This window comes from Alligator mississippiensis, chromosome 3 (assembly GCF_030867095.1).
Source record: "Alligator mississippiensis isolate rAllMis1 chromosome 3, rAllMis1, whole genome shotgun sequence".
In the NCBI taxonomy this organism is placed as follows: Eukaryota; Metazoa; Chordata; order Crocodylia; family Alligatoridae; genus Alligator; species Alligator mississippiensis.
In genome coordinates this window covers 104,441,266-104,468,029 of record NC_081826.1, presented here as the reverse complement: position 1 = coordinate 104,468,029, position 26,764 = coordinate 104,441,266, and the positions used below count along the sequence as shown (strand labels likewise).

The 26,764-nt window shown below is 39.3% G+C and overlaps 1 protein-coding gene across 3 annotated transcripts in view; it reads left to right on the top strand.

Moving 5' to 3' along the window:
* Nucleotides 1–7,814, top strand: part of RTTN (rotatin) — a 147,287-nt gene extending 139,473 nt beyond the window's left edge. For 2 of the 3 annotated variants that reach the window (XM_059724270.1, XM_059724269.1), the window contains exons 46-49: nucleotides 1,845–2,109; nucleotides 3,597–3,700; nucleotides 5,242–5,311; nucleotides 7,402–7,814. In XM_059724270.1, the coding sequence (XP_059580253.1) occupies nucleotides 1,845–2,109; nucleotides 3,597–3,700; nucleotides 5,242–5,311; nucleotides 7,402–7,484 (522 nt within the window). In that variant the 3' untranslated portion in view covers nucleotides 7,485–7,814. The remainder of the gene's footprint in view (nucleotides 1–1,844; nucleotides 2,110–3,596; nucleotides 3,701–5,241; nucleotides 5,312–7,401) is intronic. The other variant, XM_059724271.1, reaches the window with a different exon arrangement.
* Nucleotides 7,815–26,764: the final 18,950 nt, after the last annotated feature.

The following is a 26,764-nucleotide window of genomic DNA, read 5'->3' as shown; positions in this document are numbered from 1 at the left end:
ACTCTTCAGATTTTGTTACTTTTTCTCTTTAGGTACATACAGGATAATATTTAGATTGACCAAACTAGGGATAGGCTCAATAGAGCAGTTATGCAGAGAACTTAAATAGCGCCCCCCCCCCCCCAAAAAAAAAAAAAAAAAAAAGAAACCACCAACCAAACAAAAAAAACCTGAGTCGGTACACTAACTTAGTTTGAGATCAGATTAACCCAATTTAAGAAAGGGTTAACTGGATCTCATAAACATCTATATGGATTTGCAATGCAGCCCAACAGCTTGCCCCAACCCCCCGAGCTGTGCTTTTCCCATCCTGCCCTGACCCTGACTGAGCTATTTTTAGCCCTCCCTGTCCCCTGAAACCCTCTATTCTTCCCACCCATTCCCCCAACCCTGAGTTACTTCACTAGCTCTAGACTTTCCCCTAAAGTCAAAGCAGACTATTTTAGTGCAAAGACCAGTAACGTGGTCTGGTTTCAAACACCTCAAAGAATCTCTGGGCTCCAGTCTCAGAAGACTAGAGGATTTCACAGAAACTACCTATGCAGTAAGAAGAGAACTGAGGAATGATTACTCCAGTAATCATCAAAGCTTTTCAGACCCTTTTATTCTCAAGTATTAAAATAGATGATGCATGCTGCCTGAAACTGCTTTGACCTCATGTATCTAACTACTAGCAGAAATTCCATGCCTTTCACACCATGGGATATATTGAACAAGTATGGGTTTGTAGTATACATAGTTGTTTGAGTATAACTTCCCTCTAAGTTGTAAGTGAAGGATATTACCACTGAATATTGCCTGTTCTGTTGCAGCACTCAAATGTTTACTATAATGTCAGCTCAAATAGAAGTGATAACTGTTAGTTCAGTAATTAGCTATTAATCAGTTAACTAATTATACTTTCTGCAGCACTCAGTGTTAAATCTTTTATACTATATTATTTTATGATACAATATGTCACTCTGTTTTGTACTGCAATAATATTACTATATCAAAAATACATATAACAGTGATTCTCAACTTGGGTGTCTTGATATCCTTTCAAGGGAGCCACAGGTTGCCATGTAGTGTTAGCATTGTTAGGTGTGCAAACTTGATTCAGAAAATACAGCAAGGGATTTCAAATACGCTTCTGAGCTGTTTGCAACAGAAGAGTTATGTTATTTTTCTGAAGTCAAAAGGTGAGTGAAAACTGAGAACTGGCATTTTTTTTAAAGGTGCCTTGAATCTAAAAACATTGAGGATCACTGATATAACTCATTAAAGTGAAATACTTCATTGATTGAATTGTTTTGTTTCCTGTATTGCTATAGAAACAAAACTCAATCAGCTAAAACATGAAATGGTGGATATTTTACTTTATATGAGCATGACTTGTGTTAGACTAATTGGCATTATGTTATCTTGTTAACATACAGATTGATAAATGAAAGTAGTTCTGTATTTCACTTTTTGTACAACCTTTTGACCAGACTTCATGTTTTTTACTACCTTATCCTCTGAAATACTTAGTTAATTTTTTTAAAATATAGTGTAAATTATAGTATTGTTGGCTTTGAATCTACAGACTGAGAAGCAATAAACTGAGTATTGTGTCAAGACTGTAATTTGGAAAGTCTACAAGGAGGCACCAATAGGCATTGCTACAACAGAAGTACTTGTTACCTGCTTTAGTTTTTATAACAAAATATTGCTGAAAAATTATTTATATTTACTAATGTGTGAGTAAGAGGCAAACTCATAATGAAACAATAGACAAGGAAGACCATTTACCTGGGAAATACAAGAGGTTTGAAAGAAAAGTTATTGTGATAACTTAATGTGATTTTTCTCTCTTCTGACAGAGTAACTTCTTACAGAACTTTCTGTCTCTGTCATTGCCAAAAGGAGTAAATAAAAACTTCAGTAAACTGGCCAGCCTTTGGCTAAAGCTCCTATTGAACATTTCCTTTGGAGAAGATGGACAGCAGATGATCATGAAACTAAATGGTAGCTTAGACCGAATTGTTGAAATGAGCAAATATAAGCATAAGAGTCACCACTTAGCACTTCTTATCCTGCACAATATGTGCTTTAGTTCAACTAACAAACCCAAGATACTGGCTAATGGTAAGTACCCAAAGGTTATTTCATTTAAGCTTTTGTCCATGTATTGCAATACTGTGTTTTCATTGAAAAGGGGATACTTACTGAAAAAGTATTGTTTCTAAAAGAATGTTTATTAAATTAATAATTGGCTATTCTAATACATTTTAGAAAAATGTAAACCCAAAATACTGGAAGAAATATATTAAAAAAAAAAAGACTATCAAATATAGACCAGACACTGTTATGATTATGATTTACAATTTAGATTTATATCCTGTTTTACCCAGAAAGGTTCAAGATGGCTTTACAATAATCTTATTGTTAATTTTGAGATTGAGTATTTTGAAATTATATTGTAGTATGAATGTAACATTTTTAGCAATCTATTATGAATGAGTGACCATGCCTTTCCAAAAAGGAAATAGAAAGAATCCCTAAATATATAGGACACCAGTTTTAAAATCTAATTTAGAAAGACAATAAAAAAGGAAAATTGTGAATTAGTTACAGATGCCGTTTTTCAATTGCACAACTTCTTACTAGGAGGGTGGTGAAGCACTGGAACAGTTTATCCAGAGAGGTGGTGGAATCTCCATCCTTGGAGGTTTTTAAGTCTCACTTGACAAAATCCTTGCTGGGATGATCTTGTTGGGGATGGTCGTGCCTTGAGCAGTCGGTTGGACTACATGACCTCCTGAGGTCCTTTCCAAATCTAATTTTCTATGATTCTGTAAACTTAGTCCAGGCAATTAGTCCCTTTGGAAAACAATGCCTCTTTTATGTTAAACTACATTTATTTTTCTCCGGGTGAAACCCACAATACCGATAAGTATGGCAAAAATGCTTCTTGTGGATGGAAGAATACTCATTCAACCTTTAGTTAAAGTACCCTCACTGCCATTTTGAACCATAGGAGCTCTGATGCATGAGATGTGGTGGCTAACTGGAGCATGCTAATTGGCATGCTCCAGCAGACTCAATTAATCAAGCACTGTAATTACAGCATGTCAGAGCAGCCTTCCCGCACATATACAGGCACCATACGTGTTCTCATGGGTTTTTTCTTAGATCGTTATTCAGCATTCTGGATAAACAGTCATTATTCAACTCCATAATCTGGCCTAGTGATTCTCAACAAGAGTACCACCACATGCTGGGATGCTGTGAGATCTTTTCAAGGGTGTCGCAAAGTATAGTATTAGCACTGTTAGCTGGGTAAACACCTACACATGATTCACAATATATAAACCCAGAGATTTCAAATAGGAATACATAATATCAAATCATTCTGAGCTACTGTGGTCTTTCTCAGCGCTCACTTTTATAGTGCTAAAATGTCCAGCAGGTGCTTGCTCAAATTTGACCTGTTCTGATTGCACAATAGAAACAAAGTTTATACAATAACAATATTGAAATATATAGAAATACAGGCAAATTTTCAGTGCAAGAATATTTCATAGATGATAATCTATTTTAATGTCTTGTTGGGCTTTTATTTTCCTCATTAGATAAAGCTATTGCAGTGCTGTCTTCCTGTTTGGAAAGTGACAGTCTTACTGTTCAGAGAATTGGAGCATCTGCACTTTGGGCTTTGCTTCACAATTATCAGAAGGTTAGTATTTGGCAAACACTTGCTAGTCAAGAAAAATCTCAGAACTTAAAGGAAATTTTTCTCTAATGAAGGAGATGTCTTTAGCATGCTTTTGCATTAATGTTGATCCTCTACATATTTGTTATCGTGTAACACAAATTCTCTCAGAGTTATAAAATTATGTATCAATCCTGAATTTTGCTTGGCCTTGGCAGATACCAACACGTATGTAAAACTCTGAAACGTCACACAAATGCAAGGACCTAGTCGCACAAAATAAGTTGTAAGATTTGGGCCTAGGATTGGTGAAGCGAATTATTTGCCACATAAACCCTATATATCTTAAGAGAATGTTCTTTTTAGGGTCTACCCCAAGGGTTTCCCTCAACTAGTTTAAGACAGGTATCAGACATACAGCCCATGGGCTGGATCCAGCCTGCAGAGCCACTGTATCCAGCCCACTGAGCTACCAGTAGGCCACTGAAATTTGAGGAGGCATGGCCAGGAAAGAGTGGCCTGCCCTTTTGAGGAATCCAGGGCACTTGTATAGGATGATGAGCAAGGACTGATTATAGTTCCAGTCACCTTCCAGTCACTTATTCTGTTACCATTAAAAGAGGCCCAGCTCCTTGGGCTCCCCTTGCCACCACTGTGTGCTGCATGCCCCATGCTGGAGCCAGAGCCATTGCCACCATGTACAACATGTGCTGCCACTGCCACAAGAGACATGTGGCAGCAGCAGAAGCTTCAGCTTTGGCATAGGGCACACTGCACATGGTGGGAGCCAGACTACCACCACTGAGCTTCCCTGTGCCCCAGACTGGATCTGGCCTGGGACAGGAGGTGAATTTGACATCCCTGGCCTAAGCCATACAAGCCCTCAGCCCTGTCTATATTACCTTGAGCCAGCTATACACAAAGGCCTTCTTTCTTAAAGGGCCTCTTTTAAAAGATCTGTTCTAAAGAAACAGACAGCAGAGCTCCTCTAGAAATCGTTTTGCTAACTACCTGTTTCTCATTCTGTTAATGGCTTTATGTACAAGCCATAGAGATGGGAAGTGGGGCATAAAACGGCTGGAAGTTAAGTACAAGGACTTGTAGGTTTGCTCCTGCTGGACTACTTATGTTTGTGACCTGTATGGTCTAGGTGAGTTCTGAACACACTAAAGAGTGGCAGGCTAAGGGGAAGCTTGAACTTGGGCTCTGATGCACAGCAGAGCTTCTAGAGTTAAGTTGGATCATTGCCCTTAAGATGGAGCAAAGAAATTTCTAATGTTAGTGATCACTAGGTTGGAATACAAGGTAGACAGTAGTAGAAGGGTAGATGTACTCAAAGACTGAAAGCAACGTTTAGGAGTGAAGTCCATAATGCTTCATTTCATTGGTATCTGTTAATTTTCCCCCATGTGTATGATGGTACAATCTCATGTTATGCTCTGAAGTTCTAGAATGCCATATTTTGTTGCCTAGCTGCCAAGAAATTAGTTGCCGGCTGAAACGGTAGTTTCATTGCATGTCAATTTTTTGGAATAAGGTTAATAGATTATTCTTTTGTGCTACAGGCAAAAGTGACTTTGAAGAATCCTTCAATAAAGAGAAGAATAGATGAGGCGTATTCTTTAGTGAAGAAAAGTAAGTTATTGGAGAAGTTGGTTTCCATCTCAAAAAATTATCTAAATTTTGTAATTTTTCTGTCAAGATAGATCAATACACTATATTGTACAACAACAACAAAAAACATTTTGTTCTGTTGTAAGGTTTTCTAAAACTTCAGGTTTTATACAATGATCCTTTTAAATTCACAGATAGGCATCTCTTTAAAAAAAAAAAAAAAAAAGGAAAAATTCTTGTGACAATTTTTAAATAAGAATGTGATGTGGTAATTGTAAAGATTAGTTTGACCAATACATTTGATTGTGCTTACAGCAAAATAATGTTCTGTGCCACATGCTACCTCTGGGTTAAGCTTTGAACAAGAAACACTGCCCAGTTAAGACTGACCTCACTTAACACTGCTCAGTTGATAAATTCAACTACACGGAGATGAATTCAGGACTGTTCGTTGCTCTATTCTGTCTTTATTGCTATCTAAGTTGGCTGGTTTTTACTTTGACCTTGGATAGGGTTTTAGAAAACTTGTTGAAAGTATCTGCAAGTAGCTGTAATTTGGACAGCTTTTATACTTAGATTAGCTGTCCGTACTGGTAGAAAAATTAAAAGCATCTGTTTTGGGACTTTTCTCTGAACAGGACATTGGAGTAGGGCTGCAGCTCCATTGAGCTTGTCAGTTTGTCATTTACATTAGAAACCTGTTTCTGCAAAGACATCTGCAAATGCTTAATCTTAAACACATGGGCATTTTAAGTATGTGTAGGACTGGGGACAAGCTTCCTTACCTTTTTTACAAGGAGTGGCCAAGAAATTACTGTTAAATCGAGAGAGTTTTGGTTTTGTTTTGGAGATGGTTAACATCAGGAAAGTGATTTTTGCCAGTTTCATTTTGTGGATTTGATTATCTTGGCACTCATCTCTGTTGTGATAGTTTTATACTGTTACAACCTCTTTAAAAAGAAAAAAAAAGAAAGAAAGAAAAAGTGAAGAATGTGGGCAGGGGACTTCTCATTTTCCTGTCATTATCCTACCGTAGAACAGTTTGTATATCCATAATGCTGTCTGAATGCAGTTTGTGCTGTACAAGATATTTATTTTACAACTTCACTTATTTGCATTAATAACTTAATGAACTACTGAATTTTGCAAATTAGTAGGTTGACTCAACACAATTAAAATTCATAATGGATTAAGATAATGAATTATAATACCTAGGGCCCTAGATTGTACTGTTTGAAAAAAAATAAAAAATGAAGTTGTAATTATGTCTTACAATCATGCAGAGTTGTTGGGAAAGCTTACCTCAGGAAGATTTATCTAACTAGCTTACCCTAGTTGAAGCCTTACAAATCTGACTAGGCTAACAGCTCATAAATGGGAATGTACTGATTGGCTTGCTGAAGGAATTCCTTCATGCTGCACTTCTGAAGTAAACCCCAAGTGCTATCTGCACCATCTCCAGAAGGATCCCAAGACTGTGCTGGAAAACAAGCTCCATCCACCTGCTCCCGTTTTTGCTTGTCAGTTAACCAAAAAATGTTAGATGGTCCCTTTCTGCTACATACACAAAGTGATTCTTAGGATTTTAAGTCTCAGGTGTGCTCCAGGGCAGTGCTGGACATGCCCCATTCTGCCCTATTACCTCCTCCTACACAGTGCTTAATTTCAAGAAGCAGCATATGCAGAGCAGAGGTAAGTGGGACAGGGTTTGTTTCTTGGAGACCCGCTCTTCTTGTTTTCTTCACATTCCTCTTTTGTTCTGTGGAGGCGAAATTAATAAAAAAAAAAAAAAAAAAAGGGATCAAACTATTAGACATTAAGACAACTGCCAGGATGGCACTAGGGTTAACCCAGGCTGATCAAAGAATGTTTCCTTGCCCCTACTAAGTGAGAGCTTCCAGGGCTGATTATGTTGAAATTTAATAGGACTAGTGTGAAGCACCGTTACAACATCTTTGAAAGATGAAGAGTGATTACTGACTTGATACACATGAAATAGGAAGAATCTCCTATATCCATCATGGGTTTTATTTAACTTTTAAAGTGTTGTATTTTGTGAAGTATTAAAAGTTAATCAAAAAGCACTTCAATCTTGTTTTTTTCCTCTTTAGCTCTTCCACAGCCAGAAGAAAATCAGTTAAAAGGCTACCACTTAAAATGTTTAGAGAATTTAGTTCAGCTTCTCAACAATTAATGACTGTTAGAGGACTTCTCATATTGAAGTTGGACACCTTGTGCAGTGGAGAAGGTAGAATGTGAAGAAAAGACTTTTATTCCTTAGATTTGTACATGCAGCATGTTACAGAAGAAATTACGACATCTTTGGAAAAGGAGTTGATCACCTTATGCCAAAGAATTTATATTGAATGTGGTTGAACCTGTGTATATTGTAATCCCATTGGGAAAATTTGAGTGTGCTCTTATGCGTGGGAAGTGCAAAAAAAGATTATGTTGAAATTATTACTGGAAAATATTAGTTGCTGATTTCAGCAAGTCTAAATAAAGTATATTTTATCAAAAGGAATGTTGATTGTGGACTGTAATTTATAGATGTATTGTATATAAACAAGATACATTTTAATACTCTAATTTTTTCAAAGATTAACTTCTACATCAATTGTTCTGTTGTATCCTGGTATATCATAAGTGACATTAGCTTTTATATTCCAATTTTTTTCAGTTGTAAAATTTAAGCCTTTGTTTCTTAAATGAATGCAAAGTAAAAGAGTAGTCCATATTGATACCACAGTGATAGTTCTGTTAATATAGCAGATCTGTTGTCTGTATACATATTTGTGGCACTTCTATTAAAAATCAAAATGCAATAGTTTTAATCCCAGAGTTGTTGAAAATATTTCCAGAATGCCTTTGGTTTTAGAGTTCTGGAACTGTACAGAAAATTGTTCACTTCAGAAATTTAGTCTGTTATCTGTGATTTAAAGAGCTATATTTACACTGCTACCATATTACTAATGTAATTGGGGGACAGCTCAGTAAATTCTATACAAGCTATAACCAAGAAAACTAAATTGTGAAAAGAGTGTTGCAACGTAAAAGTTTGGCTAAGAGCTTAAATGCTTCTCAGATCCTCTATAGGGCCCTTGTGTTCCCCTGTAATACTTTTTAGGACTCCATCCAGGATAGGTGACACAGGATGATGGCAGACATAAAAATAATGGCATGAGGGGATTTGATCCTTTGTCCAAACAGTTGCATAGCCTGCCATACCACACGTTCATGGCAGGACATGCAGTTTTGGAGACTAGAAACGAGCCCAGTTGCACCATTATCAGCAGGGGATCCTGATGTTCTCTGATAATAATAAATAAATAAATACTCCCCAATTTTTGGTTTAAAAAAAGTAACCTGAAATCTACATTTTTCCATGATTAAAATGAAAACACCACTTATATATTGATGTGTATAGTGGTGTTTCATTTTAATCATGGAAAAATGTGGATTTTGGGTAACTTTTTTTAAACTGAAAATTGGTTTGGTTTGGTTTTGTTTTTAATCAGAGAAAACCAGGATCCCTGATTATCGGGAATATTGCAAGCCAAATGTGGTTGGTTAACAGTATCAGGATAGGGTAGCCTCATGTTCAGTTTATGGCACCATGCAAACCAGCCCCAAGGATGTTTTGGTTGTTGGTTTGCAATTTTATGGTGCTATACATTGTCTGAACTTGTGGCTAGTTAATCATATCATAAATGTAAAAGGGTCCCAGTGTCATTTGAAAACAAGTAAATTGAAAGGTTTAGCCTAAACTAACCTCTCAAAAACAATGGAAGCAGACCTTTATGTCCCCACCTTTAACTGCCCCTCCTCTTCCTTGCTAGACCTAGCAAAATCTTAGAATTAGACCATACAAGAGAAGACTAGCACTTTCACCTGACCAACACAGCGTAGCTTGGAATATTTCTAAATTCAGAGTTGGAATTTTGAATTAGAATATGTAGCATTTTAATTTAAGTGTTCTGGCAACACACACAACTGTGCAAACACACAGTACTGTGCAGTCTGATAACATTAGGCTAGATATTGTCATGAAGATAATGCTGGGGATACTCACCATTAGAACTACAGTAGCTCAAAAAAACCCGAACAAAATCATTTAGCGACTTTCCTGAAATAAGAAACGCAATCTTTTTAAACAACCAAAACCTGATTATCCACTGGGTATAAAATTGTACATGTGTAACTGATTCCACAAGGCACACGGCAGGGGATCATCAAGTCCATAGTCTTTAATAGACATAGCAGCTGACTTAATCTATCCTTGTACTTAATCAGCTGACTTAATCTATGCTGCTGCTCTCCCAGGAGAAACCACAAGTGTACAGATTTTGTCCCAGAGTAGAAATGGTCGCTCAAGGAGAAAAATAACCTGGGACCAGCAAGAGTTAAATCACACCCAGGGGAGTTTCTCCCTACTTTAACTAGGGTGGCAGCAATGAGGTAGCTGGGTCTCCATTGTGAACACAGGAAGAGCTTTTCTCCAGGCAGAGCTTTTCTGCTTCCAGAGCTACACTAGTTTTCCTAATGGCACATCCCTTCACATCACTAGTATATATAGCTCTGCCAGTAGAACTTGGTAATGCAAGCAAGGGCTTAGAAAGTCATCAGCCCCGTTCTAATTTGTGTTTTAGATTCCCTGAGGAACTAGAAGCTGCAGGTGTGACTGGTTCCTGTCGAATATAAAATTTAAACATATTTTGCTCAGAGATTTTTCTGAAAAGTCAGCTAACAACAAACACATTGTGTGCCAACTGTCCTACCTTTTTGAGGGAGGGACAGAAAGCCAGGCCTTGCCAGATTCATTAATTTTAAACAAAAGGAGCTGAGTATGCATTAAGAAAGGGAGAAATGAGTTGTTGCTTCAGAATGCAAAATTTTTTTTTCAGGCTTGCTGTGTAGATTCAATGAAGCAGAGAAAAGAGTGATCCATTTTCTCCTTAACTCAAAACCAGGATTCATCTCAGTAAGATTAAAAGATAATTTCTTTGTTGAGTTCCAAAAATTGAAGAGTTCTGCCATTGTGAAGAAAAAATCGGACACACACAAGAATTAGAAACCATTTGAAATTGTACAGCTCAAAAGAAAATGTTTGAAAGATTACAGGTATAGTAACAAAATGACTTGTTGTAGAACTTGAACTATTTAATTCTGCATAGACAAGAATCCATTATGTTTAATTGTGCTAGATTCGCACCAATATTAGACAACCTCTGGATAATCTATTTTATTTAAAAAGCTTGGAATTACCAATTAGTCTAAGAACATTATGGGTGCGTCTACACATGACCATCAGCTACTTTGCCATAATGATGCACTTCCCTAGTATAGTGTTCCACTATGATGAAGTAGCTGTTAAAAATAACTCTGCACTGTGCATATGGTGCAGTATGGGCTGTTATTGAGCCATGACTTGTTATTTCCAAAAGGTATTAAATCGCAGCACAGTTGCCATAGTAACACATATAGACACACACCCTATTACTCAAAATACTGATACCATTCAATCTGGTTATGAGAGAGCTGGATATCCTATTTAATTTAATAGTTTTTCTTTTATTAACATATTTATGTTCATTTCACCAATTGTAAAATGCTGTTGCTGAAAATCGTAATATATACGTCCCAAAAGAACATCTAGACAAATTATTTATTTTTCTCATTAAGTCCCAATATTTTCTTTTAATAGGAGGAAGTTTGTACTGTTCCCTAACAATAACATAAGATGGCTCAGATAAATCTAGAGACCATTTCAAATCTATGTCTAAACTATCTGAGACCCGGAGACAGGGCCGTCCCTGGGGGATGGCGAATCAGGGCGACCGCCCTGGGCCACGTGCTTTGGGAGGCCCTGCAGACCTGGGCAGAGTGGCAGCGGTGCAGACCCAGGCGGAGCACTGGCTCGGCATCCAGCTGCTCACTATCCTGCCCCCTACTGCTGATACTGCCACCGCCAATGGCAGCAGCAGCTTCTTCGGGTCCGGGGCCCGTGGGATCAGAGTGGGGGCAGAGCCCCGCATGGGCTGATTTGCCCTGGGCCCCGCAACCTGCTCAGGTCGTCTCTGCCTGGAGAGCTCTTGCAATGGGAAAGGTCTTTTATTCAGCTCTGCAGAAAGTTCACTCATATGCTGATGTTTTCAACCAGTTTATATTAATAACTTGTATTAATGTGTCCTATTGGCAGCATACTAATACAGTTCTATCATGGAAGTTTAATACTAAAATCAGTGAGCGTATAACAGACTCATATTTAGTGAGCTGCTAAACATTCATCTGCATCTTCTGTAAGAGGCAATTGAAGAAACTGCATAAATTCCTGTCAGTTTCTTGTAAGAGGACTCTTAAAACTACTTCTCCAGACTTAGAGATCTTTATACCAGCTTACAGACTGAACATAGAAAATGATTGAAAGTCATAAGCATAATAATAGTACCAAGTTCTTACTGGGCTCTTTTCATCATTAGATCTCAAAGCACTTCACAAGAGAAGTAAGTATCATTATTCTCATTTTTCATGCAACTAATCTGATATTCCTATGCACACTTATCTGAAGGCTGAAATCTACAAGGCTAACTGATGTAATATAGGCCTAATTGAAGAGTGCAGACCTATTGTAAGCAGGATAAAACTAGCAAAATCTCTGCTTAAGTCATTAACAGTGAAAAATGGCAAAAATCCACTCTGATATAAAACTCTTATCTTTTAGTTTTAGACCCTTCTACAACAAAAGTTACACCTGCAAGTTACAAGCACCTTCAAACATTACCTTTCTTATTAAAAGTCCTTTCTTGTACTGATTATAGCTGTCTGCCAACTCAGATGAGCATTCACCCTGGGCAAGTGTAATGCAATACCCCATATCTTACCCTGAGAAGCCTCCCAGGCTGGGGCTGTTTATACCTTATCTCTTGTCATTGGCAGAATCAGTCCATCTTTTATGGTAAAAACAGAAAATCTGGTGTACGTATTCTATGTTTTGTAATGGTTGATGCTGCTGCCCATCACCATAATATCAGGTCATTTTAATATACAAAAAAAATTATAGCCTAAATCCCCTAGCAGGCTTTGGGAAGGTTCTAGCTTCTCTTTTAGGGGGAAAGATTCTGGTTGTGCTATGCTTGGGGGGTGGTGTTTTATAGGGGTTTTTTTGGTTTTGTATGTTGAAATGTATTTTTATTTCTGGTTTTAAAATGGGGCTGTTAGGTTTGGACACAACAATTCAAATGTTTCAAATGCCTTTGAAACACTTCAAAGGATCACCTGTGTAAACATACATGTCCTTTTAAACTTCAGAAGTGACTGAAATCCTCCAAAATAATACCACTTGAGATGAGGTGCCTTTTGGCAACTTTTACGTTTTGTTATATGTGCGTGGGACAGGGGACAGGGGACAGGCTGAGGCTTAGTCCAGAGCCCCAGGGGAAAAGGAGAGGGAGGTTTGGGGAATTTGGGAGCCCCTGCCAGCCCTGCTTTTACCTCTCCTGATCCTCTGTTCCTCCTTTCCCTCCCCACCTTTCCTATGATGGGATGGGGAATGGAGAATAGAGCTGCAGGTTGCTGCAGCCCTCCAGCATCTCCTGGATTATGCTAGAGAAGGCTGCAGAATTTGAAACGTAGTTGGGGACCAGCAGAGGGGCTGTATACGTGTCCCCTGGCTCTGTGGCACTGAAGCTTGACCAGATCTTTGCTGTGGCCCTGGGCTTCTGAGTTTCCTCTTCAGAGCTTCTCCAGAAAATTTGGCCTACAGATGCTCCATGTGGCATATCCCAGGGCTCCCTTCAGAGCAACATAACTGTAGCTGGATTTTTTCAGAGTAGTTGAAACAAAATGACTCAGATTCTCCTTTAACTTTTAAATTTTTCTCTTCAAAAGTGTGAAATGGTTTTAAAAAATAGCTTGGCTTGCTTCTGATGAAGGTTTGAACAGCAGAAGTTCCTATCCAGACTTTTATTTAGCTAAGCACAAAAAGGTCATTGTCATTCTGTCTTGATTGTGGCCTACTTATTAAATGACTCAGTTGTACCAACAAGTGTTCCTGCCAAACTCAGAGTCAGAAAATGTTAGTCACTTTGCTTGGACTAAAATTGGTTACAGCAGCCTTAGATGTAAAGTTTTGGCAGCCTCGCAGGGCAGCACTTGAGCTGTTCTAACTAAAGCACTCTCCCCCCCCCCCCCCCCCGCCCTTACTGTTAAGGTCCATGTTTAACTAAGAAGCTGTTGTATGTGGAAAAATGAAACAAAACAAAAAACTACTATTACAAAAGATCTTGTTTTAGCTTAGATTTCCTCAGCTGATTTTTCAGGACTGTTACTTCACCTGGCTGATATACTGTAAGATCAAATATTCAAAGACATGTCTTGGGGCAAGCAATGGCTCCACTTAAAGAAATAAGACCTGCAAGCTAAACACTGCTGTCCTTCCAGTGATTTTGTTGTTAGGTTCTTGGTGCATATCCAAGCAAACAGTCACTGAAATTTCAGTCAAAGGATTAAGTCCCTACTTCCTTCCAATGCAAAAATTTTCAAACCATTTTGTCTCGGAGGGTGTTCCCTTCCATTCCTCCAGGTTCATGTCAAGAGAATATCCATTATGGAGGAAGTTTGTTCCTTTTCCTAAGAGTTGGGGCTAGGATTCCCTGAAAACCTGCCTGGTTCTAAAAGGTTTACTTTATTTCCAGTTTCTCAGATTTGTTCAGCTCGCCCTCCTGAGGGTTTTCAGTGATCCGTCTTCAGTGAGTGAGCCACCTCAGAAAATGGCAAGGTGCTTGAGATGATCTGGTAGATTATTCAACAATACTCATTGTCTCAGTGGCACGTTTATCTTTTTTCCACAGCAAATTAAAATAAATACTATACAAGATCCTTTAAGGCAGCAGCAGATAAGAAATGCAGACTTCTATCTCTGTATATTGGAGCAATAAAACCAGTTTTGTGAAGACATACTTTGGAAGCAGCACGAAATTACTTTGATGCAAAGAAAACTATTGACCCGGTTTAGACCTTTGGGTATCAATAGTCCACAAACATGGAAATAATAAAATCTATTACTGAAGTATCCTAAAGCTTCAGAGCAAAAATATAAGCTTTGCCATGTTAAAGATATGATCAGAGAGAATCATGTAGAGATGCATTTATCTCCTGATGCAACAGAAACTCAGTAAAGAATATTTTCTTTTGGACTGATAACTTCTATATGGGTGTTAACAAATATCATGTTCTCCTTTCCTTCAAATGAAGGAGATTAGATGTCTATCCTAGCTATATTACAAGACTTCAGAAGCATGAACACACTGGAAGAGCCAATTACAAGCCTCATAAAACTCTTAAGTTACAATCATATTTATCTCAAAACAGACTGAAGGTGGGTGGGGGGAAGGGGGCTTGTAGTTCTGTGGTTTCAGTTTTGCTGAAGACAACATATTTTGCAGGTGCATGACAGTCATGCCACAAAGTCTACAAAAGTTTGTCACAGACTTCAGCTTTGAAGTTTCAAACTAGCATGTGCCACCCACCCTACGCAAATACAAATTGAAGGGTTCAATGAGGACTTCTGAGACACAGTAGATTCTCTGGTTGCTCAATCTTCAAGCAAACAAGAACATTTATTTCATGAACCTTGAAACTCTTGGACCATTTGCCAGCTTCAATATAACTGTTAAATCTCTGAAGTCCTAGTCTTAAGAACAGCGATGTGTGGGAGCGGTCTTACTTTAGCACAGGAGCCTGACATTTATATTGATACCACCCCATAAAGCAGTTCAAGGTGAAGGACACGTCTCAGCTCTTAATGACAATAAAAAGAATACATATTTATTTCAGAGAACTAATATTTTCTTCCAAAATAAATCTTTTTTGTTTGTTTTTTTTAATAATCCCCCAAATTTGACAATTTTTGATCAAGCAAGAGTTCATATTTCAATATTTAATTTTTTTTAAATATAATCATGTTTTGACCAGTTTTCATATTCGACTTTTTTCCCCTTTTCCCTCCATCCTACATTTCACTTTTATCTTAGACTTTGTTCATTCATTCTGATGTACCAGCATTCATATTGTGAATATCATGATCAGGACGTAAGACTGAAAACTTTTCATGCCATTTAATTCTGCTTTAAGTCTCTTTACTCTTTGTTTTGTAAATTGTTTTGTAAACTGCATAATATTGTCAGTATGTACCAGCAATGGAAAAAAGGTCCACTTTCAGTCCTGTACTCCAAGGTACTCAAGTACTGTTTATTGTTTTGTTAAAAATATTACCACTTTATTTTTAAAACAGTGCTTCCCCCTCCTCTATTTGTTTCCCGATCTTGAGGGGTTAGGAGTTGTTACCGCCCAGTAGAAGAACTGTATGCACACGGTTTTTTAGGGAAGTGCGAGGCATCTGCTGCTATTCGCGATTTCCACTCAGTATGACATTTACAGGCCCTTTTTCATTATTTTCATGCTGTTGGAGTTGTATTACAGTTTGTATAATATGGTTTTATTTGCTGATAGAACTTGCAATTTTCCATCCTAAAATAGTCGCACCCAATATAAAAAATCATCACAAGTGAAGATTACTCTGTTTATGCTTTACCTGATCCTAATTTCATCCATGTGGTTACATGCAACATAATAGCTATATGTTATCTCTAATTGCATCTCTAATGGTCTTTGAGGTGTAGAACCTTTTTACACTTCAAGGTAGAAAACCTACTCAGGATCTAGTGCAATAAATGCATTAATGTTAACAAAGATTTGCTCGTTACATAAAGAGCACCTTGCTAATTGGGTATTTTGAGTGTTAAGGTAAAGGTCACAATGGATTAAAAAAAATGAGAATGTGGAATGAAATACTTTCAGAAGAGATACAAACAGTAGCCTCATGACTTCAATTGCAGTCAAATAAGAGGCTGTAGAATTAGACAGCTGGACAAGATTTAGCTTAACAGCTGCATTGACAATCCAAAAAGGGCATAAGATCTATACCAAATGTATGAAGAAGCAAAGCAGTTTGTAAACACTTACATTGTTATTTGGAGTGCAGCAGGTAGAGAGTACAAGTCCTACTTCAGTGCAGAAAAATTATCACAAAATGCATTTATCTTTATAGATAAAGAAAACAAACATAGTCCAGTGCCATTTTATTGGGTATTTATTTCTAAAGGCTTTGTGGAATGAGGCCTCTGGCAATGATTCTTAGAAACTCTCTAATACCTAAGTCTACATATGCTATGTGTTACAAGGTTAGGTTACATGCAAATGTTTATCTGAAACATCTAATTGGGTGCTTTATCAGTCTAGAGCATTATCAAGCCAACTGAACAGTATCATTTTTTAGACCTTTTTATTATTAGATATGAGGGGCAAATTAGGAAAGATGGGTGAAGCCTGGCTTACTCCCTCATACTGCATAAAGATGGCACTTCCATTCCTGTGTTCAAAGGAAGTAATTGGCTCTTTAAAAGGATATCTCCTCAGTACCAAAAATAACAATTGGGTTGGTGGATACACCGAGTAGACATTCAGCTATCCATTGAAGTTATTTGTTGTGATTAATAAAAGCTGTTTTTCTGAATAGTAAAATGTTGAAATGACATGTGTCAGGGCCGAGGGGCTGTGGCCAGCAGCCCGGGCACGTGGGCCAGGGAAAGTCGGCACGGCGAACTAGAATTAGGCACTGACGCGTAGAAGTTGATTAAAGATTATTTTACTTACACTGTAGATGATCGCGGTGCAGGCAGGAAAACTTGCTTGCGTTGCAGTTACAGATAAACACACGTGGAGTTTGCTAGGCTCCACCGAAGACACACACACACGGAGTTTGCTAGGCTCCGTAAAACGAACCGGGCAGAGCTCTGGATACCAAAATGAGAGTCCGAAAGGTGACTCGACGAGCGCGCAGGGTAGGGATACTTCGAGGGATCGGTCGGTGACGGGGAGAGACTCTTGATGGGTGATCAAACCACCATTCGGTCCGAGATTTACGTAGAAGTCCACGAGGTAATCGTGGACTCCTTGCCGGAATTCTCTCGGATTTCTCCTGGAATTCTCGGAATCGGGGTTCTCAGGATCCTCCTGAGATTCTCGGAGATCTCCGACTTGGGCGGAAACTGCTCAAGCCTCTTATACGGCTAGCAAGCCAATCACTAGCCGCCACGTGGGAATAATTTAGAAACAGCCAATAATGGGGAACAAATTTGCATGTGAGCGGCGGGAACTCCTTTGCACCGGAGTTTTCTCTCTGCAGCTGAGAATTGCACTGTGCGAAGAAAGCTCCACGTGGCGGGAAATAATTCTGCAGTGCCGAAGCGCACACACAATCATGGGTCATGACACGTACCACTTCTGGCTTCACGTCCGGTCCTCAGGGGGGCCCCCCCGCCACCAAATCTGGTACGTCCAGCCGCTTGGCACCCCCCCTTTCACCAGTATGCCACCAGCTTCCTTGTGTCCAGGTGTGGGGCCCCGCACCCCACTCTGGTCATCTCTGTGCACCGCATGTGGTGTCCACATCGGATCTGCCATGTGGGGCTGGTCTGTGAGCCCAGTCTGGCCTGCAGACCAGTCCTGAGACCCTTATCCAACCCACAGGGCCAGGTGAGTTTGACACCCATGTGTAACATGAATATGAAATAACAAGTTTTTCATAGTTGATGTGCTATGCAAGAGCAGGATCAGAAATAATGTATTTCTCTGCCCAATGGGGAAGCAGTAATGAGGAATTAGTTGCAAACCTTTTTCAAAAGAAAATTCATTTCTCACTGAACTGCAAATTGATAGAAAGTATGTTGTAATTTTTTGTAGTTTCTATTGTAAGACCATAAAACAAAAGAAATGTCTTTTGCCACCTGATAGCCAGGTAATTTCAGATGAAAATTAAAATAGTTTCATATTGGATTTACCAAAAATAAATTCAACACAAAAAAATATTCCTTTACTACAAAAAGATTTGTGGGATTTAAGTATCTGGCAAATGCCTTTTGGGAACTGGGAGATGTTAATGTCTTCGGTGGTTAAGAGTTGATTGTAAATACCCTTACTCTGTATCACCTCAATCAAGGTGTAGGTTCCTGAGTAATTTGGAAGTTGGCAAGGTAGAGGAGGGACTTAGATGATGGATGAGAATGATAATGCACTGACATGCAAGATAAAGGAATAATAACTGTGTGCATGTGTTAGCTTCCAGTTCAATGGTTCAAGGAAAAATAGAAGTATAAAGATTTATGGTTTTAGGAGAGCTTTGAGTCTGTGTAACCTCTGTCATCCCCTCTGTCAGTTAAACCGACCAGCCAACTGACAGTGAATAAAGGTTATCTAGTTTCTGTTTAGGTTTCTTTTACTGGCAGTCCAGCAGCAATGGGGCCGTAAGACGTGTCCCTGGAAGCTGCAACAATCTGCAAAGAACACTGCTTTAAATTCCGTTTCTGTCCTCCTTTCATTGTCCTTTCCCCAGAAGTGTTTGTGCAAAGTGCTTCATTGTGAAGGCATAGAGTAGTAGGCAGTACTATCCTCTCCCTTGCAGCAAACTATGGAAAACTATGGGATTAAACTGCAGTAAAGTGAATTTGGATTAAATCTCAGAAAAAAACACAAACAAACTTCTTATAAAAAGTGAAGGACAATGGAATAAAGGTGAACATGTAAATAAGGGAAATACTGTCAGGCAGGCTGGTTTATTGTACTTCAGTGAATGTAGAAACAATATTTAGGCTCCAGTTGTTACAGAAGACACATGCCCATTTTTAGAGTTCAAGTGGTCACTAGAACACCAAGTGCCTACTCAGTTTCAGTTGCTTTTGCCCTAATTTTCAAAGAAAAATAATGAACTAAGCCCCAGCTATGTTAAAGACTAAATTCATGAGCCCCTGAAACAGTTGCATTCTTCTGGCTCTTGACAAAGTTCAAAATGAAAATCATGAGACATAGGGACAAAGTATTCTCACTTCAAAGGACCTAAGCCAGTGGTTCTGAACCTTTATATGCTCAAGCCTCTCCCCGCCCCCTCCACCCCACAAAGGACTGAAAGCACCCCTTGAAGTTTTCACCTTTTTTGACTACATAAAAATAATAGAGCAATTATTCTGTTGCAGAAACCTCAAAGACCGCAACAGATCAAATGATGCTACAGATTCCTATTTGAAATCTTTGGGTTTACATGTGTCAGTGTTTGCATCCCTAAGAGTGCTAATATTGCACCCTACAGCATCTTAAAATGATCCCACAACACCCCAGGGTGCCATGGGACCCTGGTGAGTATCACAGACCCAAGCTCTTGAATAGAAGAGGTCAGGTGAATCCAGATTTGGATCTTTTTCAGAGACATTGCAAAGCCTTCCACCTCAAAAAGCATTTCCACCAGTGCAAGAAAGGAAAAAATGCCCAATCAGTGAATTTCCACTCTAAGGCCTTCCTGTTTCAGCACACTGTTCAATGGGACATTCTCCATTTGTTTGGAAGAAGGCTGGATATTTGCGCTCAGCCTCAGTTTAGGCCTGCCCCTGAACAAGAACTCTCCAGCCTAATAAATGCCAAAGCTGAAAAATATCAACTGGGAAAAAATGAAAGTGCTATTCAACTCCACCTATTTAAAGCAGGGATTTAACATAATTTTGTTTTTCTTTATAAAATGTCTGGTGGGAAGAAGAAAATCATTCCCTAATGACATTCATTACATAAAAAACCTGCAGCATATACTATGAAAATAACATGAGTTCTGTTAATATCCAACTGCCTCCAAGCTAGCTGTTACTACTTGATTTGACTGAAATAATAAATATGGCGCAGAAGAACAGTTAGATCTTATTACCAGATTTAGAAATGGGACTACTCACATGGATTTAATGTTCTCCAGACCAGACCTTCAGACACCAGGCCCTCAGCTATTTAAACATTTTTATAATCAAGCTGGCAAATGATCCAAAAGTTTCAAGGATGATGTTCCTGCATCTTTTGGGATTCAGCATCAATTGAATTCTCTATCTCAGTAGTTTCCACTGTGTTTTTTTAATTTGTGTTAGTATAAGGTGGGGGCACAAGCTGTTCTGTAGCTTGAGCGCCAAAGTCTGTGGCAAACTTGTGTCAACCCTGTGGTAGGGTGTTATGTACCTGCAAAACATTTTTTTTTTTTTTTTTTTAGCAAAACTGCAACCACAGTTTTGTAGAAGGTGGCCCTGCTTAAGATATACAATAACTCTTACAAAGCTTAAATCAAATTGTGGCAAAGATGAATCTCTTAATTATTTACAGGAAACTGAAAATTTGACACAAACTTTCTTGGGGCTGGGGGCTTGCAGTTAAATATTTTAAATTGCTAGATTGGCATGGGTTTGCATGTATTATACTACTAGAAAAAAGCTACGCAATGGCACAAAAGCATATAGTATTCATTTCCTATGCCTGCTTTTTTCCACTTAAATTACAAAACCTGCTGTGTTTTCAGCAATTATCACACACAACTGATGGGCTTACTGTAGTTTGGCATTGCGCATCAGGCAATCTGCAAAGCATCTCTGCAAAAAAAATCCCAAATTAATGTATGAGAACAAGCAGAGTTGTTCAGCAGTAAATCACTGGGGTCTGGAACAAATAGGCAGGAGGCCTCAGAGGACTAGTGTTCTCTGACTTTTTTTCTGGTTTAGGGCTGAGCTTGTTAATATTGAGGTTTGTGCCAGATAAAGGAGCTAGAGCAGTTAAGGATCAAACAATGAGACCAGGAAAACAATAATTAATGTTTAAGCAGATGGTGGTGTTTTAAAGGGACATCATCATTTTACAGCTCGTGCTTCTACTTAAAAAGTTTTACCTACTATTGTTGCACCTGAGTTTTATAGAGAAAAAAAATTCTTTCTGTTTACTTTTGTGCATTTGACAGTAATTTATGTACAGTCAATTTAATTGTTTCCCTCCTATGGTTTCGTTTCTCCTCTATTCATGTGGGTCTTTCATTCAGCAACTGGGCAGAGAAGAAACATGTTTAAAAGCTCAGAAAATGCTTTTGTAATACTACAGAAAGTGGCAGGCTCAGGGGTGATAATAGTATGAGAAATTATTTTGAACTCTTTTTTTTCCTTTGAAACCTGAGTTTCTAAAGAGTGTCTGCAATCTGTGTGAATGAGAATAAGGGAAAATTCTGCTACAAAAATAGATTGCAGTTGTCCCTCCACAGATGTTCTATATTGTTCATAGTTTGTAGACAATTAAAATGTACAGTTTTACATTATACCTTTTATGCAGAAGAATTCTAAAATGTATTACCTGCCATTACAGTGTATACAATATTTACTGAAATGCATGCATTATAAGTAAAAAAAGCAATTAAGAAATCAGTCTAATATCCAATAAAGCCAGTGGAAAGGCTTTCATGGATTTTAGGATGTACGGGAGCAGACCACAACAGAATACAATGTCACTGAACATGAAACAATATTATATAAAAGTATACCCCATCCATTAAGAAAAACAGAAGGAATTAAAGGTAAAATGGCATTTCACAGAGTGTATGTCCCTAGGATTTGGGTTTTCTGCCACCTCTAAAATGGGGCTTTTCAAAGCAGAGAAGCCTATGCTGGGAGAATTGGTTTGATAAAAATTAGAGGATAAGGGCCTTATACTAAATCACAATCTTATATATCCTTGGATTTTTCTTTTTTGTCATCCAATCAAATGCTAATCATGCCTTTTGTAGCTTATCAGTCACAGCCTGAAGTAGGACAAATAGTTGACAAGTTCTACAGAAATTAGTGAACATGTTAAAGGTTAAATAGACCTGCAACATGGAAGAGCAGAGGTAAAAAACAAAAACAAAAAAACAAGAGGAAGTTATAATAGCAGCCACTTCATGTGAATGTTGTTTTGGGACCATCATAGTTACTTGTGGTAAATGTGTTTATACCACCAAAATGGTAAGGAACATATAAAAACAGATCTTCAAAGTTGTACTAGTTCAGTTGAACTTGGCTTGTTTGCAAGTTCACTAAGACATACTAAAGGTATTTTCTATTGCTGCATTCTGGAAACTTTTTTACTTGAACCTATCATGTTGAGTTGCCATCATGTTTGTCATCCTGAAGACAGAGAAAGCTGCTTGCTGATTTCAGTTAGCATTAAATATGAAACAGTTTCCCAAAATGGCCAAAAGGTCAAAAGAAACCAATTTCTCAGTCAAATGTAAGTAATTTCTTTGTTAGCGGTAAATGTTCCACTTCTTCTTACAGTAATTTGCCTACAATTTCCCATGCTTGACAAAGGTACTTAGGTATATCTATTAGCATATTTAAATGATTTTAGGCCTGGTCTACACACAGATTTTTGTACCAGTATAATTATTTTAAGATAGATATTTTTACCAATATGCAAGGCCCAGAGTACACACAGTTATACCAGTATAGAAATGCCTTATACTTGTATAGCTTATTCCCTTTTTCATGTCTGAATAAGCCATAACCAATATATGCATATTTATATATGCATAAATATGCATATATTGGTTATGGCTTATTCAGACATGAATAACTTTAAAAAGTTTTCAGACATGAATAACTTTAAAAAGTTATGTCTGCTAGTGTAAAGCAGACATAACTGCTTTACACTAAGAAGGTTGCCCCATTTTAACTCTACCAGTATAAAGTGCTCCAACTTTTATGTGTAGATAAGCCCTTAATCTTTTTTTCCATTTGAGGAAAAAAAGTGTGCCATCTTCAGCAGTTTTGTTTTTTTCCCCTTGTTAAAAGACCCCACTGGGTTATTCTGCAAAGCTGTAATAATGTCAGAAATGTGCTACCGTTTTCTTCTGATCTGTAAAAAAAATAAAATAAAAAATAAATTGACAATTTTCTTGAAAGTGATACATAATCACATTTTGGCCAAGGTAGAGTGAAATGTTATATAAAGATATAGCTCGATTCTGCCACTGACTCGCTTTGTGTTGTGGGGCTAGCTATAAATTGGGGTCTTGCCTAGCTATAAAACTACCTGCCATCTGGGGATACTTTGAATCCAGCTTATGTTTTCAATGTGTCTTCAATTTCTCTAATAATGGGTGTAAGAGTGGTGCTTCTATCCTGCAGTCAGTGCATTTTATTGCTGATGTAGTCCAATAGTCCAGTCAGTGAAAAGAGAAAAGGTATATTTTAATATCTGATAGGCACTGAAGATATTTAACACAATACAGTACTAACACTAATGCTTTTTCAGAATATTTGATGTAAATTTTACTTGACACATCAGAAGACCAATTTTACAACTTTTTTTTCAAATGTGACAAAAGGACTTATGGGCATTACATTCTTAGGCCTTAGTATTTCTCTACTCGTTAATTCTCCCAGTGTCAAAATTAGGCCATAAAAGTAACTGCTACCATTTAAGCTGTCTGAGAGATTAGCTGTTAGTATTGTAGGGCACTCATATCTGTTTTCACCTAAGCTGGTATTCAAATTTGGCAAATTCATTCAGTTCCTATATACTGCTATCATTTAAGTTATTGCAGAAGGATTACAGCTTATACACATGCCCAACTATAATTTAAGTATATTTAGCTCCATTTCATTTAGAATATGCAGTGTATGCCTTAGTGGAAAAATGTATGGAGCTTCAAACAAAAAAGTGTTAGTTATCACCTGCAACATAAGAAGCCAGTACAGAAAGTTCTTAGTCATGGCAGGAGACCACTGTATTTACTCAAATAGAAGATTTTTTTTTTTCCCTTAATCAGCATGGGGGGAAAAAAGCTCCTTGCCTTACATTCATATACAAGGAAACCTCATTAAACACATTCTATGTCATTAAACTGTTGTCAAAAGCAGCATGTGCTCAGCAATGGAAACCAACTATGAAGTTGATTAAAATATAGCCAATACTGACCATGACTATAAAGTACATGGTGCATATTGGGAGAACATATTGATAGGAGAGAGGGTGGGGGTTGGCCCTTAAAAAGAGCGGGTGTTCCCTCCTTGATCTTCGCTCTGGCACTTTCCCCAAAAATGTTGCCATTCCTTTAACATACCATCTTGACTCATAAGATGTTGGTATGCCAGGGGCAGATAGCAGGGGAGGTATGAGGGCCTGATCCTTGTTATGGTAGTTGAGCCCTGGTCCCTATCCAAGGCACATGTGTCAAGCAAAATGCCTTTGCATATCATGCTCTGGCATGTGAGCCAGGAGCTGCCTAGCCCATTTTAGCAAAAAGGCTTACCACAAAGATAGGCTAGTACAGCCTATCTGAAAAAAAAAACCATGGTAGTGTCCATTGTGCTCATTCCCCCTCAGCACCAACTCTTTTTCAAGTCATGGTGAACTACTATACTGAATACATTTCAACTTCCTCTTCACCCCCATAGCTAAACTGCACCTTTCTTTCCTGTTTCCAATGATTCCTGTTTCTTCACCCACCTAAAATGTCTGGCAAACATCACCAAACAGCTCCAAACAGTTCACCCAGAATCCCTCTGTCACTCCCTGTGTTGGCCTATAACAAATTATTAGTATGGCCCCCACCCTCCATGAGGCAGAGCTGAACCAAGTTGTCATGTCCTTCATCTGCATACACATTTTTGGAGGATCCCAGGGCTCATGACAAGAACACTTGGTTCCAGTCATGAGTAGAGGGCTAATTAAGATGTGGTTTCCTTTGTGGAGGGTAGCTGGAGTACACACATACTGAGCATTGCTGAGCTGTAGGGGTCACCATGGCTTGAAATACTGCTGATTGTGGAGGCCCATCCCAATTAACTATATGGTAAATCATGAGCCTTTTAGCTTTGGATTAATATTATGCATAGTTTGTATTAGCTTGCAGAGCTGCACAAAGGGCAAGCACTCCAAGTTGTGTGGGAAAGAGGGACACACCTCTTCAGAAAATGCCCAGAGGCCTATGCAGCCAGAGAACAGGAGGAAGAAGAGCTGTCCATGGCCCCAGTCCTAGAAGCACAAGAGAAAGCAGGCCCAGAAACTGAAGACAAAATGGACCTGGAGGGCCTGGATAAGGAGAAAGGAAAGGGAGATCCTCAGACCCAGAACCCTCTCAAGTGGACCAGGTGGTGAGAGAGACTTGCCAAGTGCTAAAGCAGCTGAGCAAGGACTGCATCCCAGCCCCATCCCTGACCCCAACAGAGGAAATGGGGACTGGAGGGGAGAATGAGGAAGAGAGCGAAATGGAGGTGGCTGCAGGACCCTCTGGGACTGAAAACCTACCCCTAGGGGGACAGAAAGTGAAAAAGACAAAGAGGAGAAACCCTGGGAATGGGGAAGAGTGCTGTCTGTGAGCAGAAGAATTTGGTGCCATAGATGTGGCCCTGATAAATCAGATAAGGGTGAAAGAAGGCAACCCCCACCTCCAAAGGTGCCCCCTGGGGGGAGGGAAGCCAGGCAAGCACAAAGAAAGCTGGAAAGGGCCTGGCCTCAAACACAAGAGAAGCAGGACGGAGAGTGGAACGGGGATCTGAAAACCCAAGGTACAAGCGATGCCCCACCTGTCCCCTACAAGCAGCTAGTGTCATGGGAAGGTTTAAAATCACTTCCATAAATGTCAGGAGCCTGGCAGGATGAGACAAGTGGGACCAGGTGATGCAAACCCTGGAGCAGACAGAGGCAGACATCATTTGCCTGCAGGAAGGGGTGTAGCCAGCCAAAGAAGCAGGGCTTTGCTCACCAAATGCTGGCCACCTGGCCCGGCCATGTGCTCAGGCTCAGAAGAAAACAAGGCAGCTGGTGTCGCAATCCTCCTGAGAGGAAACACCGGAAGCACGGCCCCTGCAGCACAGAGAGATTGTTGCAGGCAGGTGGCTACAAGCAACCCTAGAAACATGAGCAACTGTGTTTGAGCTGCTGGCAGTGTACGCACTGACAAACAAAGATGCCTGTGGCCCATTTATGGAAAGAGTAGCCATCACGATGCCCACAGGCCACCTGGTGATGCTTGTGGGAGTCTTCAACTGTGTCATCAGTGAGGAAGACAGAGTGAGAGGAAACAGAGGACGGGGATGGACAGATCCTCCAAGCAGCTGGGACAACTGGTCCGCAACCACAACCTGGCAGATGCAGCCAAAGAGGTTCAGGGCCCTGGGGGACGCATCACCCGAGTGGACCCCACGGGAAACACCAAGTCAAGAATTGACTTTGTCTTCCTCCCCACAGGGTAGAAGGCAGAGAAGGCCAAATGTACACCCGTGTGCTTCTCAGACCACTCCCTCCTCACCCTCCAGGTTGACCTGGGGGGACAGCTGGAAAGAGGCAGAGGAGTGTGGAAACTGAACACCAGCCTCCTGGAGGATGAGCAGACCAGACACAGCTACAGAGAACACTATGCGGGCTGACAGACCCTTCAGGAGCTCTACCAGGACCGGACTGAGTGGTGGGCCAGCATCAAAAAGAGGACCCAGGGGCTTTTTCCAGAAAGCGGGCAAGTGGGGGGACTTCTTCCACCAGAGACGGCACAAGTGCCTGACCTGTAAGTTACAGGACCTGCACAGGCAGGTGGTG